Genomic DNA, 22,774 nt, shown 5'->3' with positions numbered 1-22,774 from the left:
GCCCCATGTTGGGCTCTGTGCTGACAGCTCGGAGCCCGGAGCCTGCTTCCGATTTTGTGTCTCCCTCTCTCTCTGCCCCTCTACCACTCATGCACGCTCACTCTCTCTCTGTCTCTCTCTCTCAAAAATAAAGCATTAAATTTTTTTTTTAAATAGAGTGAAGCAGGGTAATAGAGGGGCCTGCAGCTTTTCGATTCTGCCTCTGATGCACGAATAAGTTCAACAATTCTGGGATGTAGTCGTCACAAGTAGTGTGTGTGCATGGATTTGGGTGGTAATGGGAATATGGGAGTTGTACACTAAGCCATGTCTTCCAAATAAGTTCTATCGGGAACAAAAGGTTGTATTTTTACCTTGACTATTTGACTACAGTTTTGTCTGAATGCTCACACAGGGGGAAACAGGGGTGTCAGTTACTGGGCCTTCCCTTCAAATGCCCAGGGACGCTCCTGGTTCTACACAAAGCAGGGACTCTTTATCTTATGTTTCAATTCCCAAGAAGGGCACGGTGGGCCACATGATTTTCCTGACCCAATACGGCAAAGGTGCAACCATTTAATTATCTGAACCATTTTCATGGTTATTTGAAACTTTCCAAAATTCAAAGAGGGGCACAGAAAATGTGAGACTGGTGTACAATCCTCACCATCAGACTTTAAGTCCAGGGGTGCCTGGGTGATTCAGTCAGTTAAGCGTCCAACTCTTGGTTTCGGCTCAGGTCATGATCTCACGGTTCGTGAGTTTGACCCCTGCATGGGGCTCCACGCTGACAGCATGGAGCCTGCTTGGAATTCTCTCTCTCTCCCTCTCTTTGCCCTTCTCCTGCTCACTCTCTCTGTCTTTCTCTCAAAATAAATAAATAAACTTAATAAAAAAAAAAATTTAAAGAATTTAAGTCCAGACATTTAAGTTATGAAGTGCTAAAATGGTATTTTTTTTTTTTCTGGAATCATTTTAATGCTAGAATCATACTGGTTTCATTCAAAAGAATAATACAGTGATCCATTCCTGAGCAAACAATTTCATACAGGAGAGAAAATATGATACAGCATAATTATAAAAGAAATGTGTAACACTAATCAAGCTGAATAATTTCTTTGACCCTTGGTTTCCTTATGTTAAACGAGGTGTTGAGTAAGGATTAAATGTGCTAATACAGAATTAATACACGAATGGACACTGTTAGTACCTATAGGGACCAAAATGTGCCACTTTGCCACATTATTTTGAATAAAAGTCACTTAAGAAATAGCCAATTCAAAAAGAACTCTCTGACACTCTGCCCGACTTTTTCTCCAGAAACCAGGAAATAAATCTCCTGTGTGAAAGGCAGCCTCTCAGAACCAGGAGGTAAAGAAACATCCTTATCACCAGGGATAGGACATTTAGAGCTGAGAGGGCTATATAACAACCCTTGTTTCTTTTTACTAATTTACTACCACAGCCCAAAACTTATTCAGAATTCCTTACTAATTGAAGCTCCCAAAATTCAGTTTTCTTTATCCTTTCAATTCCTCACGGATTTATTGTCTCTTTGTCTGAAAAGCATAAAAATGGCCTGCCTTGGTCATTTCTTTAGGTCTCAATTTCATTATTGGGCCTCTGCGTGCACATAGTAAAACTTTGGTTTTACTCCTATTAGTAGGTCTCATGTCAATTTAAGTTTTAAACCAGCTGGAGAATCTTGAAGGGTAGAGGAAGAATTTTTCCTCCCCTACAGTTGCATCCAGGTTCTGTTTTCCAGCTGGTATTCCCATCCTGACTGCCAGGAGTACTGTCCGGGGCAATGGCAGCTGCCTCTTTCCCTGGAAAACTGTCCTCAGCTGGATGGGAGTCTCCTCTTGGGGAGATGATGGTCAATAACCAACTGTCTCAGGGGTACAAAGGGCAGTCTCCCTTACCTCAAAGTGGGAGCAACTGTGTGGAATTCGTGCTCCAGAGCACCCTGTGGGAAATCTGTCTACAGCTAAGCTCACACCCTCCCTTAGCTCCCCCACCCCCGATCTGACCTCATCGTTCCTATTTCCCTCACACTCCCTTCTCCTATGAGCACTTATCAGTAGATCACTTGTACAGAAATCCTCATCTCAGGCTCTGCAGTTAGGGACTTTAGATGCCATGCAAAGGTCTAGAACTGACCCATAGAAGGTACCATCATTAAGGTATCATCATTACTGAAATTATTCTTAGGTTAAGCATCCATCTGTAACCACCATCCCTACAGTCCACAGCTAGTCAATACTTCAGCTAATATCACTCAACATGATGAGCTATTCCCATAATGAACAAATGATTATCAGTTACCTCAATAGGTCCTACTTGAAAGTCAATGGAGATTTGCTGCTCCCGGATTTCTTTCAGTGCTGCCATAGCAATCCGAATGTCATCTAGGTCTTTAATCTGACGATTCAGTTTTTTATTGAATTCTTCAACAAGCGTAAAAATGTTTTCCATCTCACGCCTGTACTTTTTGTTACAGTGACGACCGATGACAACCATCCAGGCCTTTGTCTCAGCAGTCAGAGTGAACTTCAAGTCATCTGTAAAACCCAAATGTCCACAGTTCAGTTTGAAAAACTTGAACCAGTATGAAAAAACAGAGCACTGCTGTTCACCAATAATAAACACTTTGCAACTTACAGTTTTGTGGTGCATAAAAAAAATTAAACTGGAAAAAGTTAGATTTCCTACTCATCATTTATTCATTTATTTTATAAAGCTGGTCTTACAACAATGTGAAACATATTTCAAAAATGCTTTAAAAAGTACATATCAAAACCATTGAAGATTAGCCTCAAATGTTTACAATTATTTATTAAAGGAAGGGTACATTTTAATTGCAAATACAACACACTCATTCTCTTTCTCTGAAATAGCATTTATTTTCAAGGTTTAGCAGCAAAGTGTTCAAAATAGTCCAGGATATATAATTATGCAGAAGGGAATTAAAAACAAATCTACAAATTGGTCTGAAAACTTGAAGCCCATAAAAACTTTAAGACAGCTAGAACTCTCTGGCATACTAATCTAGGTAAAGAGACAGAACAATACAGTTGAATTTTGATGACTGTATGAAAGAAAACGAACCAACCTGTGTATAGAGCAATGGCACCCACACAGATGTACTCCGGCTCGGCATTAATTTCCTGCTCCAGCTTTTGAAAATAGACAATCTGAGATTCAAATTCAGAAAGCAAGGGGTTTTTTGTAATAACCATCATAATTGTTTCTTCTTTCTCTTTCTGCCAAATATGATTGTAGCGCTTGAAGCAATCCATAGATGTAATAACTTCCTAGAATACAAATAACAGATTTGTGTTCAGAGGGAAGATGTGGAAATGGCATCACGGTATAAGTGAATGTTGCTCAACTGCTGGTGGTTCCCATGGATTTATTAAATGTTTAATTAGTGAGGCACCTGGGTGGCTCAGTCAGTTAAGCGTCCGCCTCTTGATTTCAGCTCAGGTCATGATCTCACGGTTCATGAGTTCAAGTCCCGCATTGGGCTCTGTGATGGCAGTGCAGAGCCTGCTTGAGATTCTCTCTACCTCTCTCTCTGCACCTCCCTGCTCGCTCTTCCCCTCTCTCTCTCAAAGTAAATATGAAATAAAATAAAATAAAATAAAATAAAATAAAATAAAATAAAATAAAATAAAATAAAATAAAATAATAAAATAAAATGTTTAATTAGTGAGCTGTTTAATTATTTAAAAATGCCATAAGATTGGTACTAGATACAATATGGGCATAGTAACTCAGGAGTAGTAACAATGAAATTGTTAGCCTTCCTAGCCAAAAGGAGAAGGGGACAATTTCTAGAAACTAGAAAAAGAGAGTCCATGAAGACTTTTGTGGACAAGACCCTCTTGATTGGAGTTGTGTCTTCATTCAAAAACCACAGTTCAGGGGCGCCTGGGTGGCTCAGTCGGTTAAGTGTCCGACTTTGGCTCAGGTCATGATCTCACGGTTCGTAAGTTAGAGAGCCTTGTGTGGGGCTCTGTGCTGACAGCTCAGAGCCTGGAGCCTGCTTCAGATTCTGTGTCTCCTTCTCTCTCTGCCTACCCCTGCTCATGCTCTCTCTCTCTCTCTCTCTCTCAAAACTAAATTAAAAAATTTTTTTAAAAACCCACTGTTCAAAATCATGCCACAACAGGGGTGCTATGGAAAAAATTATGCTAAGGTCACTCTCTTTCCCCTGCCCCACACCCCCCGCCCCCAGCCCCAGACCTCTGCCACGACTCTGTCGTTGGTAAAATCTATTGGAAGCCTCAATGGAAAACTATTAATTTGTTCCATAAGGTCAGAGAGTGGAGATAAGATCTGGAGGGGCAAACAGAATACATCCTGTATCAAACCCCACCTGGCAGATTGCATGAAACCACGTAAAATGTATAAACTCATTGGATTAGAAGTGACGTCTGTACAATATTAAATCTTCCCATCCAGGAACACAGTATGTGTTTCCAAATCTTCCAATTTTTTTTTTAATTACATGTTAAGTGTTATGGGAATCTTCATAGAGACTCCACACACTCTTTATTGCGCATATTCCTAGGTATTTTTCAGCGATGTGATTATTGTAAACAGGATCTCTTTTCCACTATTTTTACAACTGGCTATGGATGGCATAGAAGCTTAAAAAATTGATTTTTTAATCAACAGTCCTGTTCGCTACAAAGTGTGCTTCTGTAAGATGAACTGGCTCATTCATGTTTGGTAACTAGAGAATGATGTCAACAAAATGGGGAAGTGACATTATCAAATGCTATTTTTCCCAGCATGCTGTTCTGTACCAGCTAAAGCAGCCGGCCGCGGAGGGGCGCAATTCTGTGTGCACGCCCCTTCCAGCACTTTTTCCTTTGGGGCCAGTTTGTTCCCGCTTTGTGTTGAGGCTGTTCTCTGCACAGTTCAGCCTGATCTTTGGACATCTTATCCTTGTTCAACTGTTTCTCACACCCACCTTTTACCAAGTTCTGTCACCTTTTAATAGTAAAGCTCTTTATTTACGATACCATTTTTAAATGGGTTAAAATTTTACTATGATTGCCCCTGTTTTTGTAACTACTCGGTTACAAACTTTCCTAGGTTTTGTGTGTCTGCCTCAATTCTGTTTTTCTCATAATCCGTATTATATTTGATGTGCAACTTTGCAAAACAGTGTTTTCAGGAATGTTTATTGTATTACAGCAGAAATGCCTATAATTACCTTTCAACGAACTCTAACCTGACTCTCATTGGGCCATATTTTTTTTTAGATCAGCCTCTTGGATTTATATAATAGATAATCATATCACCTATAAATAATTAAAGATTTGGCTCCTCATTTCTTATGTGTCTACCTCTTGGGAATCAACTTTTTCTATTGGCTTATATTATAATTTCAGAGATACATCTGCGTGAGAAAAAAATGTTTTAACTGGGATAGAATTTAAAATGCCATTATTTGAAAAAATATAGCATGCCAACAGCATTCTAAATGGCCCAGTCACTTAAGTAAAGCTTACCAACCTGCACTAAACCAAATGGCTTCACTCCAATCCCCAAATGCAGCGAAAGTGTCCCACACGCCTCGGGTGTGATAGCCGTTGAGACGTCCCAGACTTCAATTAAAATTGGAAAGCTAAGCCCGCCACTACTTATCCCAGCCAAAGTGACCCCCTTGCATGGACTGAGATGTTGACATGCACACCCAGGATGAACTGTAACAGTATGTAGACATTCACAAGTGTAGGATGATGTGGAGAATGAATTACAGATTACCAAAGATAGCAAAATATGGGTAGAAATTCCAGAATCCTGAGCTCTTTGAACATCCTAGACTTTATAATATTAAGAACATACCCTAAATACGTTGAGACTCTCATTTATCTTTTCTGACAGTGTCACTCTTTATTAAGTTGGAAGTTTTTAAAGTAGAGGTAACCTAGGGCTTAAAGGAAAAATTCCACGAACTGCAGGTGTAGAGCTGAAGTTATTTTTATTGCCAAGGTTATTTAAATTGTTTGGTCCAGCTCATCTTTCCAAGCCAGGCAACGTTGTAAGTTGGTGGCTAGCCTACGGATCTGCTGAATGTAGGTCAGGTTTACAATCTGATCCAGTCAGCGACGGCAAGAAGAAAGGGGCTGGGATCATAGGATTTTCCATAGTTGAGCCAGAATCACCCACAAGGGTCTTTGGCTATAGAGAGCTGATCATGTCTAGTATGATGACAAAATGTGTATTTATTCTTCCAGAAACACTATGTCCATCTCGTCCGTCTGGAAAAAGTCCAAGTTATTCTAAGTGCCTAAGATTTGCACACTTCCTTCGTGTAATATAAAAGCAAATGCGACAGAAATAACACGGAGATAAGCATTTTGTTGCCAGCAGTATGCTAATTTCAACGACTATGCTTACCCTTAGATTTTCATAATAGTGGCTGCTTACATTCAGAGAAAGTAATGAGCTTCATTGTTGATTTATTTCATTGTATGTTCCATGATTACTGCAACATTTGGAAATATATCTGAATGTTTACCATCACCATAAAATACTTACCTTTATCATGCATACAGAGCTTGATAAACTAAGCACTAGATAAATATTTGTTAAATTGAATTACGTGAACACTGTCCCTAAGGCAAAATTAAATATAGGACCTTCAATATCTTAAGAAAGGAATATTGAAAATGCATAAATGCAAAAGCTTCCAGTTCCCTCAGGAACACATTAAAATTAAACTTAATAATATTTCTTCACATGGTTACAGCAATGGCAGCTCTCAAAATGTTTTCAAACAAATGAAGCTCATTCTATCAGAACCGAGTAATAGAAAAGATGTATTTGCTGAGTGACAACTATTCCCTCAACACGGAGAGACATTTTTAAAAGAGTCAACAGGTATTGGCGGCAGTGTGAATATAAATTGTGCGTAAGTAGAAGCTGACTTCAGGGTTCTGAATCCTTTTGACAAAAACAGGCTTGCCTGAACAGAAAGGGGGGAGCTGAGAGAGGAACAGGTTGGAAGAAAACTTAATCCTAATGTACACCCCTTTCGAGTACAAGTTTGACTTGATAACACCTATTTGCTTTATTTTCCCTATGACCTCGTCTCCGTGTGGTAATACACATACGTTTTCATCTGATAGTTTATGAGCTTTACCTGACTACACAAAAATGAAAAATTAAGTATAAGCCTTATTCTGCTTCAGATGATACTAGTCAGTACTGACTAGTACTCACTTGTGGTTTGAATTTTTTAAGTTTGTATACTTATTTTGAGAGAGACAGTGAAAGTGCGGGAGGGCCAGAGAGAGAGGGAGAGAAAGAGAACGCCAAGCAGCCTCCACGCTGTCAGCTGCAGAGCCCGATGTGCGGCTCGAAGCCACGAACTGTGAGATCACGACCAGAGCCGAAACCAAGAATCAGACACTTAACTGACTGAGCCACCCGGCACCCCTTAATATTTTTTAACAGTTAGGTTTATTTGTACTAAATCAGTAAATACATAGACTTAAAGCACTAAACAGAACACAACATAAAACATAGGAATAATGGTCCTTTTTCACCTCGCAACCTAGAAAGAAAAAGTTTTAGGTAAACGAACATTTGCTGAGCACATCCAAGATCCCACAGCTCCTCACCAAAGGCACCGTGGGTGAGACCCAGGCTACGTGTAGGACACAAGCTTGTGACATTCACACAAGTACATATTGTAAAGCAAAGGGTTCTGGTGACAAATCCTTTTGACATACCTTTTTAGTGGAGTTGATGATTGTGCTAAGCACAGAGACTAATTTCACAATCTCTTTGTTATCAGACACATTCTTATAATAGTTCCTGGTTTGCACAGGAATGGGTAAGTTTACAGATGCTATTTCAAAGGTATCTAAACCAAAAAAAGAGAGAGAGAGAGAAATTTATATCAACAGCATAGGGAACATGCTTTAAAAAGATGAAGGGGTAGAAATGCAAGCTGGTGCAGCCACTCTGGAAGACAGTATGGAGGTTCCTCACAAAACTAAAAATAGAACTACCCGACGACCCAGCAATTGCACTACTAGGCATTTATCCACGGGATACAGGTGTGCTGTTTCGAAGGACACACGCGCCCCCATGTTTATAGCAGCACTATCAACAATAGCCAAAGTATGAAAAGAGCCCAAATGTCCATCGATGGATGAATGGATAAAGAAGATGTGGTATATATATTCAATGGAGTATTACTTGGCAATCAAAAAGAATGAAATCTTGCCATTTGCAACTATGTGGATGGAACTGGAGGGTATTATGCTAAGTGAAATTAGTCAGAGAAAGACAAAAATCATATGACTTCACTCCTATGAGGACTTTAAGAGACAAAACAGATGAAAATAAGGGAAGGGAATCAAAAAGAATATGAAAACAGGGAGGGGGACAAAACAGAAGAGACTCATAAATATGGAGAACAAACTGAGGGTTGCTGGAGAGTTTGGGGGAGGGGGGATGGGCTAAATGGGTAAGGGGCACTAAGGAATCTACTCCTGAAATCACTGTTGCACTATATGCTAACTAATTTGGATGTAAATTTTAAAAAATAAAAAATTAAATTAAAAAAATTAAATTAAAAAATTTTTTTAATTAAAAAATTTTTGAGGGGCGCCTGGGTGGCTCAGTCGGTTAAGCGGCCGACTTCGGCTCAGGTCATGATTTCACGGTCCGTGAGTTCGAGCCCCGCGTCGGGCTCTGTGCTGACAGCTCAGAGCCTGGAACCTGTTTCAGATTCTGTGTCTCCCTCTCTCTGACCCTCCCCCGTTCATGCTCTGTCCTCTCCGTCTCAAAAATAAATAAAGGTTAAAAAAAAATTTTTTTTTTCTAAATTTTTTTGAAAATAAATAAAATAAAAAGACGAAGGGATTTCTATAAGGAAGAAATTTCTATAAAGTAAGGACCTCTGACAATCTGCTTCTTTGTAAAAAGCAATTGAAAACTTGTCAATATCAATTTTTCAGGACTCTGGACATTACCCAAAGCTTGCAAGAATCCAAGTAGTGTTTCTTTATTTAAGAAGAAATGCTAAGGGGCACCTGAGTGGCTCAGACAGTTGAGCATCCAACTTCAGCTCAGGTCATGATCTCGCAGTCTGTGAGTTCAAGCCCCAGGTCGGGCTCTGTGCTGACAGCTCAGAGCCTGGAGCCTACTTCAGATACTGTGTCTCCCTCTCTCTCTGCCCCTCCCCCACTATACTCTGCCTCTCTCTCAAAAATAAATATTTAAAAATTTTTTAATTATAAAAAAAGAAAAAATGCTAAAATCTTGGCAACCATAGTGAATTTCGAGGTGTTTTAACTTCCCTAGGTCCACTTCCCCCTCCTTGGCAGTATGTTTGCCTTGAGAAACGCAGCCACAGCTTAGCATCACCCAGGAGCCAGACTGGCTTTGGAGCCCCTCAAGAAGCCCCAGAGAATTGTGACTATATGACTCATCGTGATGTTCTCTAGAAAAGCCCCATCCAGAGTTTATCTTTATTTGACTTGACTCAGAATTCACTGAGTAAAAAAACAAAAAACAAAAACAAACAAACAAAAACCCTATCACCAAAGCATTTATTAGAAAAAAAACAAGCAGTAACAATTAACTTCACAGATGCCTGAGACAATGGTACTCGTTGAGATAAACAAGAGGTTGGCCAAAAAAATCAAAGATCTGAGGAATGAGATAGATATCCACAGAGGGTGTTGTAAAGTCGTGATCCCCTGGGGCTCTAAAAGTCATGCATATGTACAGAGCTGTGCACATGCCCAGGAAAGACCTAAAATGCCCTGATCTTTTACTTTGTCTGAACTCAGGGCCTCGCACAATCAGTAAATAAAGGCTAAGGCAGTCCTGAAAACATCCTGAGCCGTCAGGTGCTCCAGCCAACATACCATCCCCTAGGCGAAGGGTGTAGGACTTACTGGTTCAGAGGATTAAGGAAATCTCTAGGCAATCGTTAGCTGACCATGAAACTAACCAGAAACTCCAGCTGTGCACACCACAGGAAAGGCAAATTCTACAGAATTAGTCCAGGAGAGTCCATAAAGTCAATAAAGAAACAAACAGTGGCAACAACAACAGACTGGGGACAAGACAGCCAGATTTTCAAAGGTGCCACATTCTATTCTTTAAAATATCAAGTTTTTAACAAAAGTAAGAATGGTCAGCCATGCAAAGATACAAAATAGCAGTCCCCACACACAGGAACAACAGCAGTGAATAGAAACTCTATATGAGAAAACCCAACTATTGGAATTACTAGACAAAAATGTGTATATCAGCTGTTATAAATGTGTTCAGGGAATGATAGAAAACCCTAACTAAAGAATTAAAGAAGGGGCACCTGGGTGGCTCAGTCAGTTAAGCCTTCAATTCTTGACTTCGACTCAGGTCATGATCTTACGAACGGTTCCTGATCTTGAGTCCCACATTGGGCTCTGCATTGACAGGGTGGAGCCTGCTTGGAATTCTCTCTCTCTCTCTCTCTCTCTCTCTCTCTCTCTCTCTCTCTCTCTCTCTCAAAATAAATAAATAAACTTTAAAAAAAAAGAAAGTGTGAGAATCATGTCTCACAAAATAAAGAATAGCAATAATGAAATAGAAATACAAAAGAGTTGAATGCAAATTCTGAGATTGAGGAGAACATAAATGAAATGAAAATTCACAAGAGGGGCTCAACAGATGACAGTCTCTAGAAGAAAAAAATAGTGACCTTGAAAAGAGTTTTGTTAAGACAGAAGACTAGGTTATGGATTTAAGGTATTTCTTTTTTAATATCCATGTTTAAGATTATAAATTTCCTTCCAAATGCTATTATAACTACATTTCATAAGTTCTGGTATTTTGTGTTTTCCTTTGCTTTCATCCTAAAAGTACTTCCCAGTTTCCTTTGTGATTTCTTCTTTGGCTCACTGGTTATTTCAGAGTGTGTTATTTAATTTTTATGTATTTGGGAATTTCCCAAATCTCCTGTAACTGATTTTTACAATACGGTGGGAGAATGTACTTTGCATTATTTGAATCCTTTCAAATTTCATTTCAATACTCTGTAATTCAGCACAATGCCTATAAAATCACAGCTGCCTTTTTCTGTAGAAATTCACAAGCTCATTCTAAACTTCATATGGAAATACTAGGGACCCAGAAGAGTCATCAACAACCTTGAAAAAGGAAAATGTTGGAAGATTCATTTTCCAACTTCAAAACTTACTTCAAAGCTACAGTAATCAAGACAGGGTGGTGCAGAAGATCAATGAAATAAAACCAAGGGTGCAAAAATAAATGCTTACTTTTACATTTATGGTTAATCGATTCTTAACAAAGGTCCCAAGAAAATGCAGCTGGGAAAAAACAGTCTTTTCAATAAATGGTACTGTCACAAGTGAATATCCACAGGCAAAAAAATGAATTTGAAATCCTATTTCACTCAAAATGGATCACAGGCCGAAATATAACAGTTAAAACTATAAAATATGTTAAAAAAATTAAAAAAATAGCAGTAAACCTTCATGACCTTAGGTGAAGCAACAGTTTCTTTTTTTCTTTTTTTTTTAAGATTTTATTTTTAACCAATCTCTGTACCCAACATGGGGCTCAAACTCATTACCCCGGAGATCAAGAATCACATGCTCCACCAACTGAACCAGGCAGGTGCCCCACAACTGCTTCTTCTTTTTTTTTTTTTAATGTTTTTATTTATTTTTGAGAGAGAGTGAGAGTGTAAGCAGAGGAGGTGCAGAGAGAGAGGGAGACATAGAATCTGAAACAGGCTCCAGGCTCTGAGCTGTCAGCACAGAGCCCAACGTGGGGCTCGAGTCCACAGACTGCAAGATCATGACCTGAGCTAAAGTAGGAGGCTTCACTGACTGAGCCAACTAGGAGCCCCTGTTTCTTTTTTTCTCTTAAGTTTATTTATTTTGAGAGAGAGAGAGAGAGAGTACGAGTGAGGGAGGGGCAGAGAGAGAGAGGGAGAGAGAGAATCCCAACCTCTGTCAGCGGGGAGCCCAAAACAGGGCATTGGATGCTTAACAGACTGAGCCACCCAGGCACCACACCCCCCCCACAACCCTTTTTTAAGTATAAAATCAAAAGCACCAAAAAAAAAAAAAAAGCAGCTAAATTGGACTTAATCAAAATTAAAACATCTATGCTTTCAAAGATACCATTAAGAAAGTGAAAGACAACCCACAGAATGGAGAAAATATTTGCAAATTATCTGATATCGTATTGAGGTAAATAACTGTTACAGCTCACCAATAAAAAGACCAATAATCCAATATTTTAAAACATGGGCAAAAAATCTGAATAGACATTTCTCCAAACAAGCTATACAAATGGTAAAAAAACACATAAGATGCTCAACATCATCAGTCATTAGGGGAGGGCAAATCTAACCCCCACTGAGGTGCCACTTTACCCCTGTGAGAATGGCTACAACCAAAGCAGACAAGGGCCGGTGAGGGTGCAGGGGGCATTTGCGGAAGCCTGACACACCGCTGGTGGGGGTGGAAAATGGCACGACTGCTCTGGATGACAGTTTGGCACGTCCTCAGAATGTTACGCATAAAATTACCCTGCGGACTCAGCCATGCCACTCCTCGGTACAGACCCAAAGGAAATGAAAACGAAACATGTCTGTACAAAAACTTTACGCAGATGTTCATAGCAGTATTAGGCATAAGTGTCCAAAAGCAGAGATAACCCAAATGCTCAACTAACGGATGCATCAGGAAAATGTGGCATGTCCATACAATGGAATATGACTCAGCAATAAAAAGAAATGAAGTACTGACATTTTGCTACCACATGAACCTTGAAAATACCATGCGAGGGGTGCCAGGGTGGCTCAGTCAGTTAAGTGTCTGACTTCGGCTCAGGTCATGATCTCATGGTTTGTGGGTTCGAGCCCCACGTCGGGCTCTGTGCTGACAGCTCGGAGCCTGCCTGGAGCCTGCTTCAGATTCTGTGTCTCCCTCTCTCTCTGTTCATCCCCCCTGCTTTTGCTCTGTCTTTCCTCTCTCTCAAAATAATAAATAAACATTAAAAAAATTTTTTTAAGAAAAAGAAAGTGTTATGCTAAATAAAGGAAGTCACGAAAGACCATGTACAGTATGATTCCATTTATATCAAATGTCCAGAGCAAGCAAATCCATAAAGACAAAGTAGGTCGGTGGTTCCCAGGGGCTGGAAGGAGGGGGATGGGGAGTGATAAAAATGATCTAAAATTAAATAGTGGGTGATGGGCATACAACTCTGTGAATACACTAAAACCACCAAATTGTACACGTTAAAAGAATAAATTCTTAAATAAATAAAGGACACATTTTATGTAAGTTATATCTCAAAGCTGTTATTTTTTTCTAATGCAGCTTATTTTTTTAATTCGTTTGTCATGACAAACACATACAGGCAACTTTTCATTAAACATTTTTTCTTCTCCATTTTAGACATAATTCATGACTGAGCATATTCTGAGTTTAGAAAATTCTCTATTTTAGACTATTTTAGGAAGTAAAGCAATGTTTCCAAATAATATAAAAATTGAAATTAACACAATAACATACGCTTTTTTTTTTAGCTTCAATAAATACTATTGTAAGTTGTGGACAACATTGTTCTGAGCTATCTTTCTCTTTCTCAGTGACAGACTATCTCAAAGAGGTACGTGTTTCGGTTTCTTGTGATGGTTAGCTGATTTACCATGCAGGAATATAAATAATAATTGAAAATTACATGGCGTCTCCCTTTTGCAGGGTTGCTGTAGAAAGAGTTTGCAGGACTAAAGACAACATTTCATATCATTAGTAACTGGATATCATATGTTCTCTAATTTTACGGACTATAAATGAAAACCATGAGACATACGGCAAAAATCACAACACATTAGCACAACAGGACACATACGGGTTAAAATACAAACTATCTCTTAAATGTCAGAAAATATTCATTGCAATGATGGCAAGTTTCTCTTTAAACTGTGAGACTAAAGTCTTCCTTGTCCCCCTGTTCTTTTCATTACCAGGGACCAGAAATCAGTGAGGCAGCCATATCTGTGATGTATACACTAAATATATACCATTTATAATGACTATATTAAAATACATGGATCTTCATATTATATTAACTTAAAACTGGCTCATAGATTTATATTCCAATCAACACTGATTTAAGAATTGCACGGAGGGAAAATACATTTTAGCTCCATCAATGTTGGTTTTCAATGACTGGTTAAAAAGGACTAAAGGAACATTTACCTTGAGGCTCATTTTCTCCAATTTCAGCATCAGAATCACTGTCTTCATTATTCTGCAAAGCAGCCGTTGTTCTTTCCTGCATCTTTTTCTACAAAGTGAAAGGATATTCTTCAGCTCAGCCCCATCCAATAACAGAAGAATCTTCCATAAGAAATGATTCCTTCATCCACACCCACCTTAGACAACAGCTCGCTGCTCCACTGTCTAATGCCCTTGGTGACATTGACGATGCACTCCACAGCTTTGTTCAGTGTCTGCTGTATGTCTTCCAGGGCAGGGGCCATGGCAATGTTGGGAATGGCCAGAGTGATGCCCGCCCGGAAAATGGGCAGACTGTTCTGCTTCCTCTTCGAGGTACTGTTACTGTCTGAGTTAACACAAAAGAGGGAAGCCTTACTATTTTTTATTTAAAATGGGTCTTATTTCATTTTAAGCTGGAAAAATTAAAGCACCTAGAACAATACATAATAGATACATACAATCAGACAAATATTTGGTAGATGAATGAAAACTAACTCGTTTTATCCAACATAACAACAGTTCAGTGGGACCGACGCATTTTCTGATGCAAGCCACTGGTGCCCCCTCCATAACGGACACCCACTATGTGGGATCAGGCTTAAATATGTAAACTGTTATCCAAAATACTGAGAGGGATGCTGTTCACATACCACCATGCCACCAAATTAAATGTTAAATGTAGTATAAGGAAGCAAGGCATGAAGAACAAGAATAACTATCAGAATAAGGCAAAGTCAGAGCACATAACCAGTTGGGAAAATTTCAAATAAAACACCTTTCTACCACAGTGTGTATAATCCAAACTGGGAGCAGTGAAAGAGTGGAGAAGAAATAAGGTGTAACTCACCATTTATAACTAAGGGGCTTTTAAAGTTGCATGTAGGTATAAGTACCAGTATAGCATAGATATATAAATGTGGGGGTGTGTGTGTGCATGTGTGTCTGTAGCTTTATATAGTTGGAAATACCTGCAATATATACAGTTGGAAACACATGTGATTTAATATTCAGCATATCAACCAACGCTTGATAAGTTCTAATAATACCCTGGTGTTAAATAAAAGGATTATCTTCCCTTCCAAAGTGAAATAAAGCATAATAAACCATGCTACCAATCAAAAAATCCCGGGGCGCCTGGGTGGCGCAGTCGGTTAAGCGTCCGACTTCAGCCAGGTCACGATCTCACGCTCCGTGAGTTCGAGCCCCGCGTCGGGCTCTGTGCTGACTGCTCAGAGCCTGGAGCCTGTTTCCGATTCTGTGTCTCCCTCTCTCTCTGTCCCTCCCCCGTTCATGCTCTGTCTCTCTCTGTCCCAAAAATAAAATAAACGTTGAAAAAAAAAAATTTTTTTTTAAAAAAAAATAAAAAAAAAAAAAAAAATCCCTTCAATGTATCCACTTTTACTCATCTACTTTTAATTATTAAAGACGCTTCCCCTTAAATGCCAATATTCAAAATAAATAAAAAGGGTTTACTGCCCTATTATTTTTCTATTCTAATTAATATTTTATTTTAATTTTTAATGTAAAATGTAATTGCAGAATGTCTCTAGATTTGATGGATTTTTGTGGCTCATCTGGGAATACAACATGTGTTTCTGAACTGTGCTGAGGACAGGATGATTGTATTAAGAATGAGCAAACTAGCTGGAAAGTAGCAAATTGACCCAAAAATAGTAAAAACATTTTATGTTTTGGAAAGTATGGATTAGTAAGACCTACTTCACAGAATTATTGGCATAATCAAAGTTCATAAAGTATAAACTTACATGGAGGCTGTTAGTAAATGGTGGATTTTTTAAATTATTTACAAATAGCAGGAATATACACACACACAAGCAGCAACCATGCCAGTAGGCATGCAACCCGCCACTCAAGCAGCAACCCGCCAGTAGGCAAACTGTGCAGAATTATTACCCCGGAAGTTCGCCATGTTGCAGGAATGAATGCGCTTGCGGATGGCCTCCAGCGCGTTTCTTGTAACTTTCAGAAGCGCATCCGTGTTTAGATGGTTAAAATGGGAGAGTAACCCGCAGGCTTCCTCTTCTAATATCTCAGTCTCCTTCTTCTTTCTCAGGATTGTCGCCAAAGGCAAGAGGCCTGCCGGGGCCTTGAGGGATGACGTCAAGGTGTCGGAATTTCCTTCTCTCTTTGCTGTTACAAGATGAGAAGATGGAGGGAGATGGAAAGAAAGAGAACCATCTATCGCAATTGAAGAGATACGATAAATTACGTGCAAGTTTAATCATACTTAGACGTCAGATTTCCTAGAAAGCGAGGAAGAGGAAATTGGGGCACCACGTGGGTTATTGGAGGCCTCTCTGCTCCACAGTGTGAGGAAACAGGAGGAGAGGCCTGAGCTATGGCTGAAAAAGCAAGACGGGGTCTCAGGGACCTGGGTTCTGATGCTCTCTCTTCTATCAACAGCCATAAAGCCTCGGAGGAATCACTTTCCTTCTCTGCCTGTCAGTGTCCTCATCCCCACGAAAGGTTTGCTTTAGGATAGACAGAGATCCTCTAATGGGAATTCCAATCCATCATCCATCCTACTCTACTGACAAGGTACATGCTTGTAGAATTTCACAAAAAAAATAATGGGACTAATGACAATAGGCTCAGAATCATAACTTCAGATTTATAAATGTCCTTATAAAATTGGGAGAGTGTTTACAGAAGTGTGAAAGTAACTGATATATAGCAAATGAAATTTTGGTTTTCAGTAATGCCCTTGGACAAGTAAGACCCTTCCATCACCCCATCTCTTACCTGAACTTTCGTTTTTTGAATCAGCACTATTTACATTAGATGCTTTGTCACTTTCTTCTTTGGACAGAACTTCCACATCCAGCAACATATTTATTAGTTCATTCACTGCTTCCTCCACTAATGAGCTTTTAAAATTTAGTATCTGAGCACCATTTACACAAAGTTCCTACCAAAAAAAAAAAAAGAAGAAGAAGAAAAACAGTGTCATATTTGTTTATCTAGTTCTTTTTTTTTCTAATGTTTATTTATTTTTTGTGTTTTGAGAAAGAGAGACAGAGTGTGAGCAGGAAAGGAGCAGAGAGAGAGGGAGACAGACTCCAAAGTAGGCTCCAGGCTCTGAGCTGTCGGCTCAAACTCACGAACCATGAGATCATGATCTGAGCTGAAGTTGGACACTAAACCAACTGAGCCACCCAGGCACCCCTGTTTATCTAACTCTTAAGACCGTATCAGTACCAGTAGTAATGCCATAGATTTAGCCTCTAGATTGGATTTTGGCCTCCAATAATGCAGGGCCACACCCCTCACATTAATCCTGGCAGGCATGTAAAAGAATGCATTAAAGATAAGAAACCAACTTGATCAGCTCAGGTAGACCAAAATTATACTTACTTCTCCAACAGTAAAGAAAATACCTCCAAATGCTTATCATCAGCCTCTCTGTCCATGAAGCTTCCTTTATGTCACATCAATCTGCTCTAGTCGGCCTTCTTTCTCTCCTCACCTTTGACAACAAGCCATAGTCAGCCCCTAATTAATTTCAGATATTCCACTCCCCTCTCGTGAGATTCCACGTTTCTCAAGAATGAGATTTAACAAACATAAACTAATAATGATTGGGGCACTATGATCAGTTCTGTAGGGTGATAGATACAGATAGATAGATGATAGATAGATAGATAGATAGATAGATAGATAGATAGAGACAGATGATGTAGACAGTCAGCAATTTACCACCTAGTTGGACAATAAGTCCATGCAATAATACACCCTGTTAGTTGGTCACAGTCTCTGGTTCCTTCCCAAGGCCCACCATTACTCATCTTGAAACTCTTCTAATGTGCTCATGGACCATCTACTCCAAACGTCAGCTTCACGGCTCATTTACCTCCTCATCACCAATGACCTTCACCTCCACTCCGCTGCTGCAGGGCACATGGCATTTTGATACCATTTACATAGGAACATTCTGATGTGTCCTGAAATAAACTATTAAACTTCTGTATCATCAAATAAAGCATAAAATAAGAACTACACTCCCAACTCACAACTTCACCCGACTACCAATCTCTATCCCTAGCCTTGAGACAATTATGAAAAAGAGGCAGGTCGGAGATTGGGTAAGGGATGAGATAGAGTTAGTACCATCTAGTAACAAGTAGAGACTCCAGCACCAAAATTCCTGGGTTCAGATCCTAGTTCTGGGAAATCTTTGACTCCCAATCTGAAAATTAAGTGGTGATTATCATAGAACCTACCTTATGTTATTGGGAATATTCCATAAGCTAATGTATGTACAATACTAGAATAGTGCCTGGCACAAAGTAAGTACTCAGGAAGTGTTTGTTTTTATTACTGGTCAGCAAAGCACACATAACCACAGGACCTACATTTGCCAAACTTGCTAATCTCATTCCATATAAATGAGCTCCTTATTTTCTGAGAGAGCACTAATATTTTTTAGAGTCTATATCCTAAATCCTTTCACTGTACACACCCTTTCCTAATGACTTGCTTTCTCACTTCAACCATTCTCTCATCAGTATCCTTACCTCCATCACTCCCTCAGCCTTCCACTGCCCCAGCCGGGAGAAGCCCAACCCACATGAACCAGGTAACCAACCCTTTCCACTTGCATACACAAGTCAAGGCAACGCACGTACTTGGCACTGGGAATGTGGTCCCCAAATTCAGTCAGGCCCCTAATGCTACCCAGAATCATTCTACAGGACTACAGTCACATTCTTCTACCAGGCCCCATAATAGCTGTATCCTCAAATCTTTACACTGTCCTCTTCCATATACTCAGCTAGTGACCTTGATTTTTACAGCACAAAGCAAATAAAGGCCAAGACGTGGGGACTCACCCAAATCCCTGATCCCACGCCCTCATTCAGAAGATAAACTGGCCTCTATCATTAACCCCTTATCTTTTTTCAGTGAATGCGGTATGTCCCCTTCTGTTTAAGAATAACCACACAACGTGAGTTCTAAATCACAGACTCCCCTGCTTCCCAGACACCATACTTACTAGCCATTCCCTTTCTCCTTCCCCCTCACCATAAGAACATACACCATGAACTTTAACGCAACATCTTCCTCCAGCTACCATAACAAGTTTCTGCCTCGGGGCACTTATTGTTCCCTCTGCCTGGAATTCTCTTCCCCAAAGTTATTCCCAAGGCTTTCTCCCTCATTTCCAATGCTCAAATGTAATAGCAGAAGTCATCCCTGTCCATCAACATAAATCACAACTGTCTATCAGATACTCCTTTTCTTCATTACCCTCTTAATTTTTTTCTACTGAGCTTATCACCTCCTAACTTGTTGGGTTACTGGCTTTTTTGTTTATTTGCTCTTCTGAATCCTGAACTTGAAAACGGGCTCCATGAAGGCAGGGATTTCATCTGTCTTGCTCATTGCTGTATCCCCAAGTAAATAAATTCTGGGGCGTCTGGGTGGCTCAGTTGGTTAAGCCTCCGACTCTTGGTTTTGACTCAGGTCATGCTCTTACAGTTTTTGGAATCGAGCCGTGTGTTGGGCTCTGCGCTGACAGCATGGAGCCTGCTTGGGATTCTCTCTCTCCCCGTCTCTCTGTCCCTCCCTCGCTCGTGAGCATACACGCATTCTCTCTCTCTCACTCTCTCTCAAAATAAATAAACTTTTTTAAAAAAGCAAACAAATTCAAGAGAAAGCATTCACTTAATTGGTAATCACTCATTTTGGTAATCAAAATGCAAATTAAGATTAGGTTCTATGATTCTGCTACTTAAACTGAAATGAATAAGTTATAATAATTTCAAATTATTTATTTCAAAAAATTGATTATATTTTATTTATAATAAATGTGTTTTTTTATTATATAACTTATAATAAAATCTCTGTTATAATTTATCACTATTATTATAAAACAGTATCTGTTGAAAGATAGTGAAATTGGTACCATTACGTCGCCGATGGCATTGGAAGCTGATGCCATCCCTTTGAAAAGCAAGTTGGCTACAAATATTAAGAGCTATTAAATGAAGCCACATTCTTTGATGCAATAATTCTGCTTTGAAGAAAGAAATAGTCCTAAAGGGGAAAACATGATACATATAAATATATTCATTGCAGCTCTTGGCAAAATAGCAAAACTTTGGAAACCACCCAAATGTCCAGCAACAGGGAATGAGTAAGTAAATTAAGGTACATGAACTCAATAGAATATTCTGAAGGCATCATTAAAAAGGTGGCTATAAAAGCCACATAGCAACATGAGAAATAGTTCTTGAAAAAACGTTAAGTGGGAGAGAAAAACACTATTCAAAATCTGCTGGAGGGGCACCTGGCTGGCTCAGTCATTGGAACATGCGACTCTTGATCTCAGGGTTGCGAGTTCGAGCCCCATGTTGGGTATAAAGATTACTTTAAAAAACTATTTGTTTAATCAAAATATGAGGCACCTGGGTGGCTCAGTTGGTGAAGTGTCTGACCCTTGATTTCAGCTCAGATAATGAATCACACTTTGAGAGTTCGAGCCCTGTGTCAGGCTCTGCACTAACAATGTGGAGTCTGCTTGGGATTCTCTTTCTGCCCCTCCCCTGCTTGTGTGCTCTCTCTGTCTAAATAAATTTTTAAAAAATAAATAAATAGATAATAAAAAACAAATCAAAATCTGCTGCACGTGTAGCAGGGGATCACAACTTTACTGAGAGGCATATAAAACAGTCCGTATACCCAAACTGTAACAAGCGTGGTCTAAATGATAAAAAAAAAAAAAAAAAAAATAGTATTTTTCCCATTTTTAAAAGCTTGTGCTTAAATTTAAAAGAGATGTATTTTTATAGAATAATCCTACGAATAGGGGTAACATTAAAGCCATGAAGCTAAGTGATTTCTCAGAGGGCAAGAGCATGACAAATGAGCAGGGGCGCGCGGGCAGGGGGAGTTTGGGGTGTAGACACAGCTGGTGAGTCTGAGAGAAGGAAGAAATAGGAATTTCTAAAATGCTGACATTTAATTTTGGTTATCTAGTAGTAATTTAATGTAAACTGAAGATTACCACATATGCAGAAAAGGTAACATGTGTTACCGGGATGGGACTGAGACTACTATTCTGCTTGGGACGTTGGTCTTTGGCTGGTGTCTGGGGGCCTGGATTTGGGGAAGGTTCCCATGGCTCCCCAGCTGGTAAGACTGGCTCACTGTGCCTACACAGCCTGTGCAAACAGTGTGGTTTATGCTGCATACCTGTTTTCCTTCTGGATACCTGGGATTTTGGTCCATGCTAGGCAGACAGTGCCTATGTGACCACACCCAATAAAAAGCTTGGGCACTGAGTTTCTCATGGACTTCCCTGAGCAGAAATGTTGCAAACATGTTGCTGCATTTTTGTTGCTAGAGAGAGAGTAAGCTCTGTGTGGCCCCTCATGAGAGTGAGAGAGCATAAGGAATGCACACATGCATTCCTCCAACCCCCCACCACCTCGTTTCCCTATGGCCTGGGTGTCTTTACTACATCACTCTAGTAAGTCTCAGTCTTTAGTGCAAGTAGGTGCTGACTTCCGGGAGTCTTTCTTACCAATCTTCCATTCTTTTTTGTTTTTTTAAGTTTATTTATTTTGAGAGAGACAGAGAGAGAGTGGGGAGGGGCAGAGAGAGAGAGCAGGGGACAGAGGATCTGAAGTGTGCTCTGTGCGCTCCATGCTGACGGCAGCGAGCCCGATGGAGGGCTCAAACCCATGAACTGTGAGATCATGACCCGAGCCGAAGTCTGACACTCAACCAACTGAGCCGTTCAGACATCCCTTAATCGGCCATTCTTATAAATCATCCTTCTAGTGGGGGTGGTCTCGAGGACTCCTGACACACCATATCAAAATCATCACTGATGAATTCTTATCATCAGGATGCCCATCGAGAACACTGCAGTGATGCCAAAGTGACATTTCCAAAGGGCCAATTCATGGAACACCGTTTGTAGGATCTTAATCCTGGTATAAGGAAGAAAGTGTTCCATTTGGAAAAAAAAAAAAAAAAGTGTAAGAAATAATGGGTCAAAGCAAGTTACAAAGGCTCTCCCAGGAGATCTTCTGAAAGCTGTTATTTGAATATGTTAATGAGTGAAGAAGCTGCCAGGGTAACTGGGGGAAGGGTCCTTACCCTGAGCAATCTCCACCCAGACCCAGCTTTCCCGGTTTCTGGGCAGTGACTCTGGAACTGTGTGCCATTGGACACCTGTTTGGGGAGCAGTGCTCCACAGAAATGTTTAAGGAAGAAATTCTGTCCTGAAGCTACTTAAAACAATCGCCTTATTAATTAGCACTAGCATACTGGAAGCTCTTCAACAAAATAGCTCTATTTTTCAAAAAATATGGAAAAAAACGAGAAATGCGTCCCATGGCAATTTCCCCTCCTACTGGTCTGAAAAGAAATGATCTGCTCTTCGTGTCTAAGTGACTCCTTAGATACGTTCCTCTTCGTTTTCAAATTACTGCCAGAAAGCTCTGCGTTTGATCACACCTATCACAGACCAGTTACAG

At 39.8% G+C, this 22,774-nt stretch overlaps 1 protein-coding gene across 1 annotated transcript in view; it reads right to left on the bottom strand.

The window, feature by feature from the left end:
* Positions 1-22,774, bottom strand: part of DNAH5 (dynein axonemal heavy chain 5) — a 283,958-nt gene that overhangs the window by 162,142 nt on the left and 99,042 nt on the right. Inside the window, exons 18-24 of the mRNA XM_042997483.1 lie at positions 17,031-17,196; positions 16,182-16,418; positions 14,423-14,613; positions 14,247-14,334; positions 7,734-7,867; positions 3,092-3,293; positions 2,305-2,540 (exon numbers count right to left, since the gene is read on the bottom strand). Coding sequence (XP_042853417.1) covers positions 2,305-2,540; positions 3,092-3,293; positions 7,734-7,867; positions 14,247-14,334; positions 14,423-14,613; positions 16,182-16,418; positions 17,031-17,196 — 1,254 coding nt within the window. The remainder of the gene's footprint in view (positions 1-2,304; positions 2,541-3,091; positions 3,294-7,733; positions 7,868-14,246; positions 14,335-14,422; positions 14,614-16,181; positions 16,419-17,030; positions 17,197-22,774) is intronic.

This window comes from Panthera tigris, chromosome A1 (assembly GCF_018350195.1).
Source record: "Panthera tigris isolate Pti1 chromosome A1, P.tigris_Pti1_mat1.1, whole genome shotgun sequence".
NCBI lineage: Eukaryota > Metazoa > Chordata > Mammalia > Carnivora > Felidae > Panthera > Panthera tigris.
The sequence above is the reverse complement of the archived record's forward strand: the minus strand, read 5'-3'. Positions and strand labels throughout refer to the sequence as shown.